At 55.9% G+C, this 13,442-nt stretch overlaps 2 protein-coding genes across 16 annotated transcripts in view; both read left to right on the plus strand.

Moving 5' to 3' along the window:
* The window catches only part of PRDM2 (PR/SET domain 2), a 21,749-nt gene extending 11,358 nt beyond the window's left edge, over positions 1-10,391 (plus strand). For 12 of the 13 annotated variants that reach the window (XM_087878984.1, XM_034424323.3, XM_034424327.2 and 9 more), the window contains 3 exons: positions 2,210-2,326; positions 3,753-8,160; positions 8,933-10,391. In XM_087878984.1, the coding sequence (XP_087735110.1) occupies positions 2,210-2,326; positions 3,753-8,160; positions 8,933-8,945 (4,538 nt within the window). In that variant the 3' untranslated portion in view covers positions 8,946-10,391. Of the gene's footprint in view, positions 1-2,209; positions 2,327-3,752; positions 8,165-8,932 lie in introns of those variants that run through there. The other variant, XM_087878980.1, reaches the window with a different exon arrangement.
* A 1,944-nt stretch (positions 10,392-12,335) lies between these two features.
* KAZN (kazrin, periplakin interacting protein) overlaps positions 12,336-13,442 on the plus strand; it is a 70,268-nt gene continuing 69,161 nt past the window's right edge. For 2 of the 3 annotated variants that reach the window (XM_087879423.1, XM_087879422.1), the window contains exon 1: positions 12,336-12,489. In XM_087879423.1, coding sequence (XP_087735549.1) covers positions 12,408-12,489 — 82 coding nt within the window. In that variant the 5' untranslated portion in view covers positions 12,336-12,407. The remainder of the gene's footprint in view (positions 12,490-13,442) is intronic. The other variant, XM_087879424.1, reaches the window with a different exon arrangement.

The raw sequence follows: 13,442 nt of genomic DNA on the forward strand, positions 1-13,442 counted from the left end.
ATCTGAGTGGGATAGGCTGAGTCCATCCCTGTTTCCTCATGAGTAAGTGGGACTTGGTCTCAGAGGAGCCTTTGTGCTGTTGTAACTTAGGACCTGAGTGCGAGGTCAGGGTTTTCATTTCATTGATTCACTGCAGAATGGGTGGCCTTAGAAAGGGCAGACTTGATAAAAAAGCCCCCAGATCAAAACAAGGCAGGAGGGGAGCCGAAAGACCGTAACGCCGAGCATCAGTTGCCAGAGAAAACCGAGCGGGCATCTCACAGCTGGTGCTTTCACCCCTCCTGGGTGGCACACGTCAAAGCCAAGGGCTTGTTTTATGAGGAATGTCTCTTTGGAAGGTAATTCAAATCTTCTAAATCCATTATTTAGTGGAATTCTGTTGTGTAGGAAGAAAAAAAAGAGGGAAGCCCTGCCTCTCGTTCACTTTTTCATGCAGGGTTTTGACTCTCTTGGGCAGCATAACCCAGGAGGGAAAGATAGGGAGGCTGGTGGCTCTGTAGAATGACACTAAGTAAGTAAGTAAATAACTCCCTGTTCTGCTGCTCTTCCATATCTTTTGAGTCTTTAGTCTGAAGTGAACGGTTCCAAGTAAGGATGTGGGAATTTCACAGAAATTAGGAAATAAAATTTAAGAGAATCAAAAAGTAATTTACTCATGGATAATTCTTTCACATGTTTTTTTTTTTTTCATTGCTTGCGGAGTTTTTCAAATCAGTGGCCTTATCTTCATTAATTCCATAGCTTCCCCCACGTCATTCACTCAATATTTTAAAAGTCCAGGCTAAGGAGAACAGTGAGGAAAGGGGAAAGAGGAAAGACCCAAATGGCTCTGGACTGAGGCTTCTCTTTGGCTGATGGTTGTGCACTGCTGAGCCCCCCTTGAAGGGGAAGGGAGAAAGGAGAAGGGGGTAACCCTAAGCCATCCCCCCTCCCCTCTGCTTCTGGGAGGTGTCCAAGTGGCTGCTCTGCAGGACAGCAAGAGATGCAATCGGGTGGAGCTTCACCTGACGCAGCCGGGTGGGGGCAGGGGGCGTGCCCCCCTGTGGCTCCTCCTGCAAGGCTTCTGCTGAGGGCACACAGGGAGGGATCCCCGGTTGTGCTACTGGGCCCACTTGGGGAAGATGGCTGCCACTGTTGTGAGTGTATCCAGTCACGGAAGCCACCGGCCTTTTTGGAAGGCAGGAGGGCCTTTTGCCTTCCTCCAGCTCAAAGGTACGAGGCTGGCCGGAGTGTATCTTCTTTCTACCTCGGGCAGTGTTGGGCCACGGCAGGCAGGAACCACAGTTGATACAGCAATCCCATCTTCTTCATCGTCACAACTAGTGCTTCTGATGCTAGCCTGGCTGAGGAGATGCTTCTTGTTGCATCTTTGTGGTCACATTGACACAATTGGTGCAGCCCGGCTAGAGATGCTGCGACGAGAAAAAGAGAGAGAGAGAGAGAGAGAGATTTGCTGCCTGCTCCTTGGACTCTGATTGAGTGGATCTAAAGTTACAGTTGCTCTCAAGTTGTCATCCTGGCTGTTTTTAGTAAGCAGAGCAGCTGCTGGCTGAATCGACGCGGTGAGGGCTAAACCTCCATTAAGGTCACCCGCGCCAAATGCCAGGATGGCTGCTTGAAGGGCCGGGGGTGGGGGGGCAGGGTGTTGAGGGAGCTATAGAGCCTTCATCCTACCCTACGCTCTAGGAACTCTGGCCAAGATTGAGCCTGCGCGTCGCACTGAACCCCGGAACGGTTAATTATGGTTCCTTGAACGAGCCGCACTGTGCTGGGCAGCCCTCAGCATAGCCTCTGGGTGGGTCTGGGCCCCTGGCAGAGCTGAGCCCAAGTGGGAATGGTTCAGTGAGAGGTGCCCAGGGACCCCCAGCAAACTTTCCTGGTGCTTTGCTCACCAGCTGGGCAGCTACTCTGGAGCGGGAGATGGCTCTCCAAAGAGATTTGAAGGATGACGAGAGGTTTGGGAGGTGTGGAGACTCCTGTCCATGGGGCTGAGTGTCCTGGCCTCCCAGAGGTGAAGCGCTGAAGAAGCTCCGGCAGAGCCTTGAGAAGTGCCTCCTGCGCTCTTGCCAGCCGCCCCTCCAGTCAGCATCGGCATCCTCCTTGCTTAACCGAACATGGCCACATTTGGTTGCTTGCCAGAGTGGGGAGGGGGGAAGTGTCTAGAAAGAAGCGCTACATTTAAACATCAAGTTCTTCCTTTCCTTCTTAGCAAAGAAAAAACCCCAGGAGACTAAAAACAAAGGAAAGAAAGCCAGGGATAAAAAGCGGAAGCCTCCTTTGGAAGGTCTGGATTTGACCCCTTTCGACATGAGGGAGACCAAGGAAGGTAAGGAAGGGGGTGTCTGTCTCCTGCTGTTCTCCTTAAGGGACCGAGGAGAGGGGTGTGAAATGGGGTGGGTGGGTTGAAGAATCGCTAAGCACAAGGCAGGATCAGCATCTCAAGGTTTGCAAAGCACCCGGTTCTTTGAAATGTGAAAGAAAAGAAAATGCACCCCAAGCAGCCCAGAATGCTTGGCCATAGTATGAGCCCCGCAGGATTAAAAGGGGCCGTGGAGGAAATTGGACCCTCTCAGAAGGGGGAGGGGGGAGGTTGGGGCCATGGGCTGCTGCATTTGGTGGTGGTGGGGAGAGCAGGCTCTTATGAGAATTGAACCTAGAAATTTATTTTTGTAATTAAATAATTGTATTGGGTGAGTTTTGCTTTAAAGGAGCAATGCATTGCACATAAAGTACCATATTTTTCAGACTATAAGACGTTCTGGACTATAAGGCCCATCTAGCTTTTGGGGAGGAAATCAAGAAAAAAAATCTGCCTCTGCCTCGCAGCAATTTGCCTCCTTGTAGCAAACAGCCTGGTCAGCCTGATTTAGCATGAGCAGCTGATTGGCGGTTGGATCTGCCTCCCGGAATACCACCAATTAGCTGTTCCAGGCTGCAGGGATCGCTGCGGCCAATTGGCACCGTCGCCGCCCATCGCCACTGCCACCTATTGCCGCCTCCATATGCCCTATTTTCAGCACCTCCCATTTTCGACCTCCCCACGCCCTATTTTCAGCCTCCGTGCGTCCCGTTTTTGGCCTATTCCAGGCTGAAAATGGGATCCTAGAATACCGCCGATCAGCTGTTCCAGGCTGCGGGGATTGCCATCGCCATTGCCACCTATCGCCACCTCCATGCATCCTGTTTTCAGCCTCTGCGCATCCCATTTTTGGCCTGTTCCAGGCAGCGGGGACCAAAAATGGGACGCACGGAGGCTGAAAATGGGATGCATGTAGGCCGAAAATGGGGCATGCAGAGGCAGCAATAGGTGACAGTGGCGATGGGCGGTGGTGATCCCCGCAGCCTGGAACAGCTGATTGCTGGTATTCCAGGAGGCAGATCCACTGCTAATCAGCTGCTCGTGCTAAATCAGGCTGTGCTGAAGTTGACCAGGTTGTTTGCTGCAAGAAGGCAAATTGCTGGGAGGCAGAGGCTGAAGGGTTGGGGCCGGCGGGTGGGCGGGGCTTCGGCAACATTCGCTCTATAAGATGCACAGACCTTTCCACCCACTTTTTTGGGATGGAAAAGTGTGTCTTATAGTTCGAAAAATACGGTCTTTGTGGCTTGCAAAAGCAAATTCCCCCCAGACTTTGGGGGCAAAACACAGGGAGTGTTCTAGGATGCTGCCTTCATTTTATCTATTTTATTCATTTGTAAAATGTATTGGCTTGCTCATCTGACCTCAGGGTAACTCTGTTTTCCTCATTGCTCAGGCCAAAAGCTGGAGGATGAAGCCCCAACTGTTTCCGCGGTGTTGCCCCTTGACCAGGCCGCCATCATCCAGGAGATGGTGAATCAAGATGTCCTCCCCAGCCTACTCATCTCCAGCGTGGCCTGTGAGCTTCCCGCCACACCTGGGGACCAGCCGGAAGTCCTCCTATGTGGATCAAAAGTTTCAGAAGAGGATCCTGAGCGGCGGGAAGAGCAGGATGAGGAAGAAGAGCAGGAGCCACTGGAAGAAGCGGGAGAGGAAGAAGACGAGGAAGAGCCTCAGGAGGAGGAAGAGGAGGACGAGGAGAGCTTATTGAAAGAAAATCCAGATGTGGAATCAGGATCAGTGTGTGGGGACAGGCTGGTGGAGTCTGTGGAGGAGCAAAGCAGTCTCTCCGAAGACTCCCCCGAAAGCTCCCCCAAGAAAAAGCCCTCAGGGAAGTGTCCCAAGACAAGGGGGGAGCCCAGCACCCAGGGGGTGCCCATGTTTCCCTGCCAACACTGCGAAAGGAAGTTCACCACCAAGCAGGGCCTGGAGCGCCATGTACACATCCACATTTCGGCCATCAGCCACGCCTTCAAGTGCCGCTACTGTGGCAAGGCCTTCGGCACACAGATCAACCGTCGGCGCCACGAGCGGCGCCATGAGGCCGGGCCCAAACGGAAGCTGCTCTCACCCTTGGCCTCTGCCCAGCTGCCTGGGGCCAGCCCTCTGGTTGCCGACGGGGGCATTCAGAATGAAGCCAAGGCCAGGCAGGAGGGCCCTGCCCCAGAGGCCGAGAGAGCCACTTCCAAAACACCGCCCCCTTCACTGCCTTTGGAGGAGAGCAAGGAGCCCAAGGAATCGCATCCGTGCCAGTACTGCAGGAAGGTCTTTGGCACCCACACCAACATGCGTAGGCATCAGCGGAGGGTCCACGAGCGGCACCTCATCCCCAAAGGTGTCAGGAGAAAACCAGAGGAGCCCCAGGCTTCCGTGTGCCCAGCCCAGCAAACCCCCAGCACGTACCTGGCTAGCACAGACCTGGAGGAGGAGGAGGAGGAAGAGGGTGAGGCCGACGATGTCATGGACGTCTCCAGCAACATCTCAGAGAATCTCAACTACTACATTGACGGCAAGATCCCGTCCAATAGCAGCACCAGCAACTGTGAGGTGATTGAGGTTGAGCCCAGCGCCACTGAAGTCTACGGCATCAACTGCCTGCTGAGTCCCGTGACAGTGGAGATCTCTCCCAACATCAAGGCGGTGCCAGTACATCTGGTGGAGGAATCGAAGGAGCCCCCTGTTAGCGGGACCCCCGAGGCCAAAAAGAGAAGAACAGCGAGCCCCCCACTGCTGGCCAAGGTGAAGACGGAAATGGATCCGGAACCCATCACCTCACTATGTTCCTTGACGATTCCCCTCACCATATCGACCGTGGAGAGCCTGCCCTTCCCCAGAGAGAAAAGTGTTTATTTATCCTCCAAGCTGAAGCAGCTTCTTCAGACGCAGGACAACAATAAGGTGGCCCCATCCCCCCCATTGCCAGCAGGGGAGATCCCAAAGCTGGGGCTCCCTGCGACCTCCTCCCCTCTCCTCCCGGCCACCTCGAGCAGGTTCAAGCGGCGCACCAGCTCCCCACAGCACAGTCCGGGCCTTCGCGACCCCGGCAAAGCTGGCGAGGGCAAGCCCTCTTGGACTGAGGCAGCCCTGAGTGCGAAGCCTCCCAAGCTGGAGAGACGGAGCAACTCCCCCACATGGAGCCTGTCTGGGAGAGAAGAGAGGGAAGTGCTGAGTCCAGAAGAATACAAGGTCTCCAGGGAGTGGGCGCCAAGCCCCCCCTTCGGGAATGTGTGCAATCAGCAGCCCTTGGACCTATCCAGCAGCGTGAAGCAGCGGTCGAATGGGAAGAACCGGGCCCAGGCGCCCTGGGAGTCCGTGCTGGACCTCAGCATGCAGAGGAAGCCGTGCAGCGATGGTGAGGGCAAGGAGGTGACTCTGCCAGCAGGGGGCGCTGTCAAGAAGAAGCCCACCACCTCCATGTTGCAGAAGGTTCTGCTCAATGAATACAATGGGACGGGCTTGGGGCCGGAAAACCCCTCCCCGGACACGAGCCCAAGGCCGAATGCCTGCAAGGTAGCCGAAGCCCCAGAGCCACAGCCTGGCCCGGCTCCCCCAGCCCCTGGGGCAGAATTGGGCTGCTCTGGCCTCACCGCCGCTGAGGTGCCTTTGCTGCCATCCTCGACCTGCCCGGCACCATCGGCCTCTCCCTCCCATCCTCCATGCCCTCCCATGCTCCAGGCCCCCACGCCTCCCCCTCCTCTCCTTCCCACTGTTCCTTCACCACTCCCAGAAGACCCCAGCAGCAGCCCCACAAGCTCCTGCCCCTCTCCCCTGTCCAATGCCACAGCTCACTCCCCACTGCCCATCCTTTCCCCAACTGTCTCGGCCTCCCCTCTTCATTCTCTAGAGCCTCTCGGCTGCGCTTCACCCGGGCCACCCACTCTGTCTTCCTCCTCCTCTTCCTCCTCCCCTTCCCCCTCCTCTTCCTCCTCCTCCTCCTCTTTCTCTTCCTCTTCCTCTTCTGCATCACCATCCTCCTCTCCTTCCCCACCTCCCCTCTCAGTGGTCTCTTCCATCCTCTCTCCTGGCGACCAGCTGGAGAATTCAGCCCCCCTGGTGACTTTCAAGCAAGAAGAGGGAGAGGCCGTGGGTCAGAGGCTGAGGGAGGACCCCCACCCCTCCAGCGCGGCAGAGGCCGTCCAGGAAACTTTCAGCAAGAGCTTTGTGTGCAACGTCTGCCAGGCCCCCTTCCTCGCCATCAAGGACCTCACCCGGCACCTGTCCGTTCATGCCGGGGAGTGGCCCTTCAAGTGCGAGTTCTGCGTCCAGCTCTTCAGGGAGAAGGCGGCCTTGTCGGAGCACCGGTTCCTGCTCCATGGGGTGGGGAGCATCTTCGCCTGCTCCGTCTGCAAGAAGGAATTTGCTTTTCTATGCAACCTCCAGCAGCACCAGAGAGACCTGCACCCTGACAAAGAATGCAGCCACCACCAGTTCGAGAGCGGGACTCTGCGCCTGCAGAATTTCACCGATCCTAGCAAAGCCAGCATGGAGCAAATGCAGAGCCTGCCCAATGCTGCCACCCTGCAGCCCTCCAAGGAGGAAGAGGAGGAGGAGGAGCTGAACGACTCCTCTGAAGAGCTCTACACCACCATCAAAATCATGGCGGCCGGGGTCAAGCAGAAGGACCCTGACGTCCGCATGGGCCTAAACCAGCACTACCCCAGCTTTAAGCCACCCCCATTCCAGTATCACCACCGGAACCCCAACGGCATCGGGGCCACGGCCACAAACTTCACCACCCACAACATCCCCCAGACCTTCTCCACCGCCATCCGCTGTACCAAGTGTGGGAAGAGTGTGGACAACATGCCCGAACTGCACAAGCACATCTTGGCTTGTGCGTCTGCCAGTGACAAAAAGCGGTATACGCCGAAAAAGAACCCTGTGCCCCTGAAGCAGGCCATCCGCCCTAAAAACGGGGTGGTTTTGCCCGGCCTGGCCGGTAACACCTTCCGCCGTGTGGGCCAGCCCAAGAAGCTCGACTTCGGTGTGGAGGCCACCCGGGCAGCCTCCAACAAGCTGAAGCTCAGCGCCCTGAAGAAGAAGCAGCAGCTGGTCCAGAAGGCCATCCTGCAGAAGAAGAAATCGCAGCAGCAGCGGGCAGAGCTCAGGACTGGCAGCGCAGAGCCCAGTGCCCACATCTGCCCCTACTGCAGCCGGGAGTTCACCTACATTGGGAGCCTGAACAAGCATGCCTCCTACAGCTGCCCCAAGAAGCCCCCTTCCTCCTCCTCCTCCTCCTCCTCCTCCTCCTCCAAGAAGAAGGCCAAGAAGAAAGGGGGGGGCTCGTCTCCTGGCAGTGGCAAGAGTGGCGCCAACCCCCGTCGTCGAACAGCCGACACCGAGATCAAAATGCAGGGCTCTGCCGCTCAGCTGGGCAAGACTCGCGCCCGCACCTCGGGGCCTGCAGCCGTCCAGCTGCCTTCCGCCTCCTTCAAGTTGAAGCAGGGCGTCAAGTTCCCCAAAAAGGGCCACCCTCCTCCACCTGCGTCCAGAAGCGTAGGCCCGGCGAGAGTGGGCAAGGCGGTCCTGCCAGAGGGGAAGCAGAGCAAGGGGGCCGCCAAGAGCGGGGGACCCTCCCCCGGATTGCTGGGCAAAGCCTCACGCAAGCTGCACATCCGCATCCAGCGCGGCAAGGCAGCCCTGGCTGGCCAAAGGAAGGCTGCCGACCGGTTCAGTGCCAAGTCACGGGAGAGGGTGGGGGGGCCCATCACCCGGAGCCTGCAGCAGCAGCAGGCCACCTCTGCAGAGGCCACGGAGGCCCGAAGGGAGGAGAGCACCGCCCGGCCAGAGCTTAAGGACTCCAGGTGAGCTCTTCCATAGTGCTCCAGACGGGCCAGGTGCTCCTCCAGAGGGGAAGGTGGGGTTCTGCCTTGACTGGGGGAGGAGGGGAGTACCAACCCCCCCCCCCAGGTCCTGCTCCAGCCCATAAGAGCTGTTTCTTGGGAGCGGCTGGGACATGGGCAGCTCTGCAGTCAGGGAGGGGCCCTCTGGCCAATCAGGCCCTTGGGCAGATCCCACTCGGCAGGGCTGGCCTCCCTGTTCTGGTTCTCTCACACACAGCCCGTCCGGGGTTCCTCTAGTTGGTGGGGACTTAGCCCAGTTTGCCTTGAAGTGGACTGGTTCACACATGACGTTAGGCCAAAGCTCGAATCCCGCGATGGCTCGTCTGCAGACCTGGCCAAGGTGTGTGACAGAGGCCATGCCAAGCATCGTGCCGCCACAATGGTCCTTTCTCTGGCGTCACCCATGGCTGTTTGTTTCTCCCTGGCCTTCCCCCGTCCTGTCATGCCTCGCCTTCTCCCATTGTGGGTCCTTGGCCGATGCAGCCATCGCAAACGGCAGCCTTAAAAAGCTTATTTCTCAGGCCCGTAGCTGCCTGTCTTCAGTGAGTTCCTGTTCTTGTAGATACTAGGCTTGGCACGAGCCGTCCGTGGCTCTCCTGATCCAAGGAGGGCACCGTCCAACTGCCAAGCAGTGGGGGGAGGGGGGAAATAAAGTTTGTTCTCCTCTTCCTCCAACGTCTCCCCTTCCTTTCACCCTTTTCCCATATCATGGCTTTTGCTTTCTCCCCTCCAGGAGCCTCCCTTGAGGAGACCTCGACAGACGAACCCTCCAAATGTGTAAATGAGTTTTTCCTGGTCAGGGGCTCGGCCCGCCTGACGTCTGGAACAGCAGCAGGAGGAGGAGGCGAAGGAGGAGGAAAGCGGAGGCTCCATCCTCCCACCAGGCAGAGCCGAGGATGCTGGGGCAGTTGCCGACAGGCTCACCGCAGAGCCGGCCTCAGTTGCCACCACCACCACCACCACCACCACCAGCTGCAGAAAAAAGACCTTTCTATGGAATGAGGTTGCCCCTCTTCTCCCCTGGCAGCCCTGGGGTTTTTACAAAGGACTCGGTCAAGTTCCACGGGAGCAAATGCCACCTTTGGACTTCTTGCTTGGGCACCTGGCTTTCCCCTGGCGCAGTAAGGAGGGAAGCAGATTAAAAACTCAGCGGGAGGAGGGAGGACTTTTGCCAAACATGCTGGGAGCAACGTTCGTCCGAAGGCCCCGGGCAAGTATCAGGGATGACAAAGTGTTCGCATGGCACCCAAAATAAGTTTCGGTCCACCACTCTGCAAAGGCCTTGGTGTCAGGCCAGCCAGTAGGAAAAGACCGCCAGGGACCCCCTTCCTTCCTCAGCCTCCTCACCACCTCTTCCCTGCTGGCTTTGGTCCCAGCCGCTGCTTTTCACCCCTTGTGTGGGGGAGCAGGAGGGACGCTAGTGAGCGAAACGTTTCCCTGTCCCAAATTCCCTTGGGCTGGATGAGAGACGTCCGCGGTTTGGTGGTGGATGACCAGCTCCCCACAGAAGACAGTGCAGCCCCCAGGAGAGACCGTCCATCGGGGGGGGGGGCGACAGCAGAGTGGGCAAGAGCCCCCTCTTTTCCCCCTTGTAAAGCAGAACTGAATCTTGCCCACAATTTATTATTTTTTTCGCAAAGAGAGGCGGTTCCCTTTTTCCCCCCCAACCTTGCCTTTCCATTTGGATGAACAACAATGACTTCATTTGACTTTGCTCCCCCCCCCGCCCATATTTTAAAGTTACTTGTCCTTGACTTAAAAAAGAAAAGTGATCTACCTCTTAAAATCTGAAGTTTTGATATTGCTTTGGCAACTTCATGCCACTTGAACCACCTCTCGCTATCATTCCCTTTTGCCTTTTGGTTGCGTTTCTTCCGATTCATGGGGGACATCTACACCCAACAGTTGTATAAAGCATTCGTAGCAAGTTTGGAAATGGGGGGGGGATAAAATATTTAAAATTATTTAAATTGTTTTTGACACTTCAGTTGTATTATATGTGATTTACATTTTACATTAATTTGTTTATGTGGGAGATAAGAGAGGGTCTTTTGTCTGAAGATGGCTCTTGTATTAAAGTTTGCTGTTCTGTAGTTCATTTCCCCCCTTTTCTTTTTCTTTCTTTCTTGTTGGAGAGTGATGCAAAGACTATTCTATTAAAAACATTAAAATTTCCAATTTGCCATACAAAACCCAGTTTGTCATTGCTTGCAAATTTGCAGCTGGTTCTGCGGAAAGGAGGTGGGGGTTGGCCATTGCCCACTTAAAAGGAGTGGAGGGTCCCTGCAGTCCCTCGCACTCAGCCATCACCCTCTGCACCCTCCGTCCAGAGCTGCTGCTGTTGGGAACATCTTGGAGCACCAACAAAACACTACGGGGTGTGTGTATGTGTGTGATGCTGTAGGTTTCTTTGCAGGGAAGGGCGAACCGGCCTTCCATTCCAGACAGCCGAGGCTCTTCCTCCAGGGATCTGAGCTCCCACCCACCCCCAACCTCAGTGCAAGATGGTTCCTCTGGAGAAAACTGAGGTGGGGGGCTTCGCTTCCTCACGGCTAAGTCTCACAGTGAAGTTGAAATTGCGCTGATCCTAAGGGGAACACGAGGGCCAGAGTGGAAAAGAGGCGCAGGCAGATTTAATCTGCAGGAGGGACTGGAGATCCACAGAAAAGCATCTGGATGCCTGCAAGTCCAGATGTGTATCAGAAGAACCGTGGTTTCCAAGTCACTTGCAGTTCTCAATCCAGATCTCCCCTGCCAAAGAAACCAGGCACAGACAACGGACGGTCGGGAGAGGCCGGCTCTGGCAAGGAAAGAGAAGAAGCCAGATGCGCTGACCCGGGTAGGGGTAGAATAAATGGAAGTGCTCCATCTCGTCATCTTGGATGTCAGGATGGGGAGTCTTTTGGGGGGCAGATTCCAGATGGGGGCTTCTGGAGACGACGATCCCTAAGGGCAGAAGAGACCTGACAGCCCTTCTCTGCTTTCGACTTAGGCATCCAGCAAAGGCTGGGTCTGATGAGGGTTTGTTTTGTTTTGTTTTGTTTTGGGGGGGGGGGCTCAACTCCTTTGGTCCAATGATTCCGGGCTTTACTGTGCTCACTACCAAAAGATTTATCTTTTCTTTGGACAATCTGAGATGCTGAGCTCCAACCTGCTGCTAGAACTATATACACAAACTAGCTAATTATACCTATGCTTTAAGTGCTCTCTCCCCTCCAGTTTAAGGGGGGGGGGGCTGGTTAAGGAAGCCCAATAGAGGCAGGAGGCTAGAGACTGGCCTCTGCATCAGGGAATGACCCCAGTCACGGGCACGATGGGGATCTTAGGGGCCCGGGGACTACTTTCCCTCCCCTTCCCTGTTTTCAGGAGGGTGTTTTGCATGACCGGCCTGGGAGGAGAGACTGCAGGAGGGCGACGTCATCAGTGATGCTCCTTAGCTCCTCCCCCTCCCCACTTTCAGCCCAGGGAGGGAGGGAGGGCAGCAGACCGCTGGAGGAGATGCTGGTGCCGGGCGAAGGGCTCAGCTGCAGGGCTTGAAAGGGAACGAGAGGACCAGAGAGATGCATTAGGTAAGCAGGGGCCAGGAGGGGAGAGGAGGAGGAGGAGGCTTCCCCCTCCCCCTTGTATCAGACACCATCCCAAAGTGCCATCCACCACCATCATCCTGAGCATCGTATGGGTTCAGCAAGGATTCCTAAAACTGGTTCCTGGGAGCCAGAGCCAAACCGAGATGGACGCTAGCTGGCTACTTGACAAGGCACCGATGTTGCTGTCTGGATGGGGGGGGGAGGGGTTGGTTTGCTCTGGCTGTGGAAGGTTTGCCAAAGCCAAGGAGGGAAGTGTCCTATGAGGCTGCCTCACCAAACGAGTTGATCTCCTGCCAGGGGAATTGCCAAATTTCCCCAGGAAGGAAAAGCAAGAGTTTGACTGGGTCATCCACGAGCTTCTGAAATTAACCCCAGGGTCAAGGGACACACGTCTCAGGGACTTCAGAGGCCTCTCACTGAAGATGAAGAAGGGGGAGGGAGGGAGGGAGTTTGGCCACATCAAGGCGGAGGTGAGATTGCCACCACCACCCCACCCCACCCCACCCCCGCTGCCAGGGTGATTTATTTCCTGCCCGTTTGCTTCACCAGAGAGGAGAAGGAGGGATGACTGAAGACCCTCGGGAGAGTCTGCACAACTAAGCTGGGAGACCTGCTAAAGCTATGGAGGCCTCGTCTGTGGACACCACCAGTCCGGTCACCTTCTCGCAGGTGTTTGGGCATCAGTGTCAACTTCTGGAGGCAGGTAAGAGTGGGGGAATGGAGGGGGGAGGGTGACATGCTTCTCCTGCTGCATATCCCTGGAAAAGGAATGAGCTATCCAAGAGGAGCTTTCTATATGTCCCAGGTTTGACAGCCAGTGATGCAGAGGGAGGAAATGCTGGTTCAGCGGCCGTAAGGGATAAGATGCAGAGATGGGCCAATCAAAACATTCTCCACCAACACAGGGAAGAGATGAACAATATCCACAGATACTCTTGTGCCCCTGCCTTGTTGTGCAGGATTTCACCCTGAGGCATGTTCAAAATCAGGACTGCCGCGGCTTCACCCGTGCAACTACTCAGAAATGGAAACTGGCTTTGTTTAAGTAAGATGGGTTGTGTTATGAGGGAGTGGATCTGAGCCAAAAGGAGTGGTGGCAGCTGATGTTGTTGTAGCTGTTGTTCCAGCTCCTTCTCTGTCCTTGCTATGAGCCAAGGGCCCTGAACAACCAGGAGAGTTGTGGGTTCTGTCCTAGGTCGGAAGGACATTACAGATCCCCCATCCCATACTGCTGGGCATGTAGGCTGATGGGAACTAAAGAGGATTTGGGCTAGTTCAAGTCCCTCCCTGCTCATCTTCTCCCAGTTGTTCCAGGGGTGATAACGGGGACAGTTTCCTGGGCGACCCAGCAGGTGCTGGGGTGCTACTGGTCTAAGCTGGGCCAATCTCTTCAGGAGGATCTGAGAGAGGCAACTGGGAGTCCCGTTCGGTCAGCCTTTCGGTTGCATGCTGCAAGGCTACAGTCCTTAAGGGAGGTAATTAAATGGGAGTGGAGGTTAGGGTTAGGGTGGCCGGTAGCGAAGGGTCTTTTCTCCGTTTCTCTAGCATCATCTAAATAGGGAGCCCTGCTGCCAATGTGGCCCCGCCAAGGAGGAATGAAGGGAAAAGGGAGGCCAGCTGTCACATCTGGCAGGGAGCTCCCTCTGCACTTTGGCC

This window comes from Pantherophis guttatus, chromosome 15, assembly GCF_059756535.1.
Source record: "Pantherophis guttatus breed Tessera chromosome 15, ASM5975653v1, whole genome shotgun sequence".
NCBI classification, from domain to species: Eukaryota; Metazoa; Chordata; class Lepidosauria; order Squamata; family Colubridae; genus Pantherophis; species Pantherophis guttatus.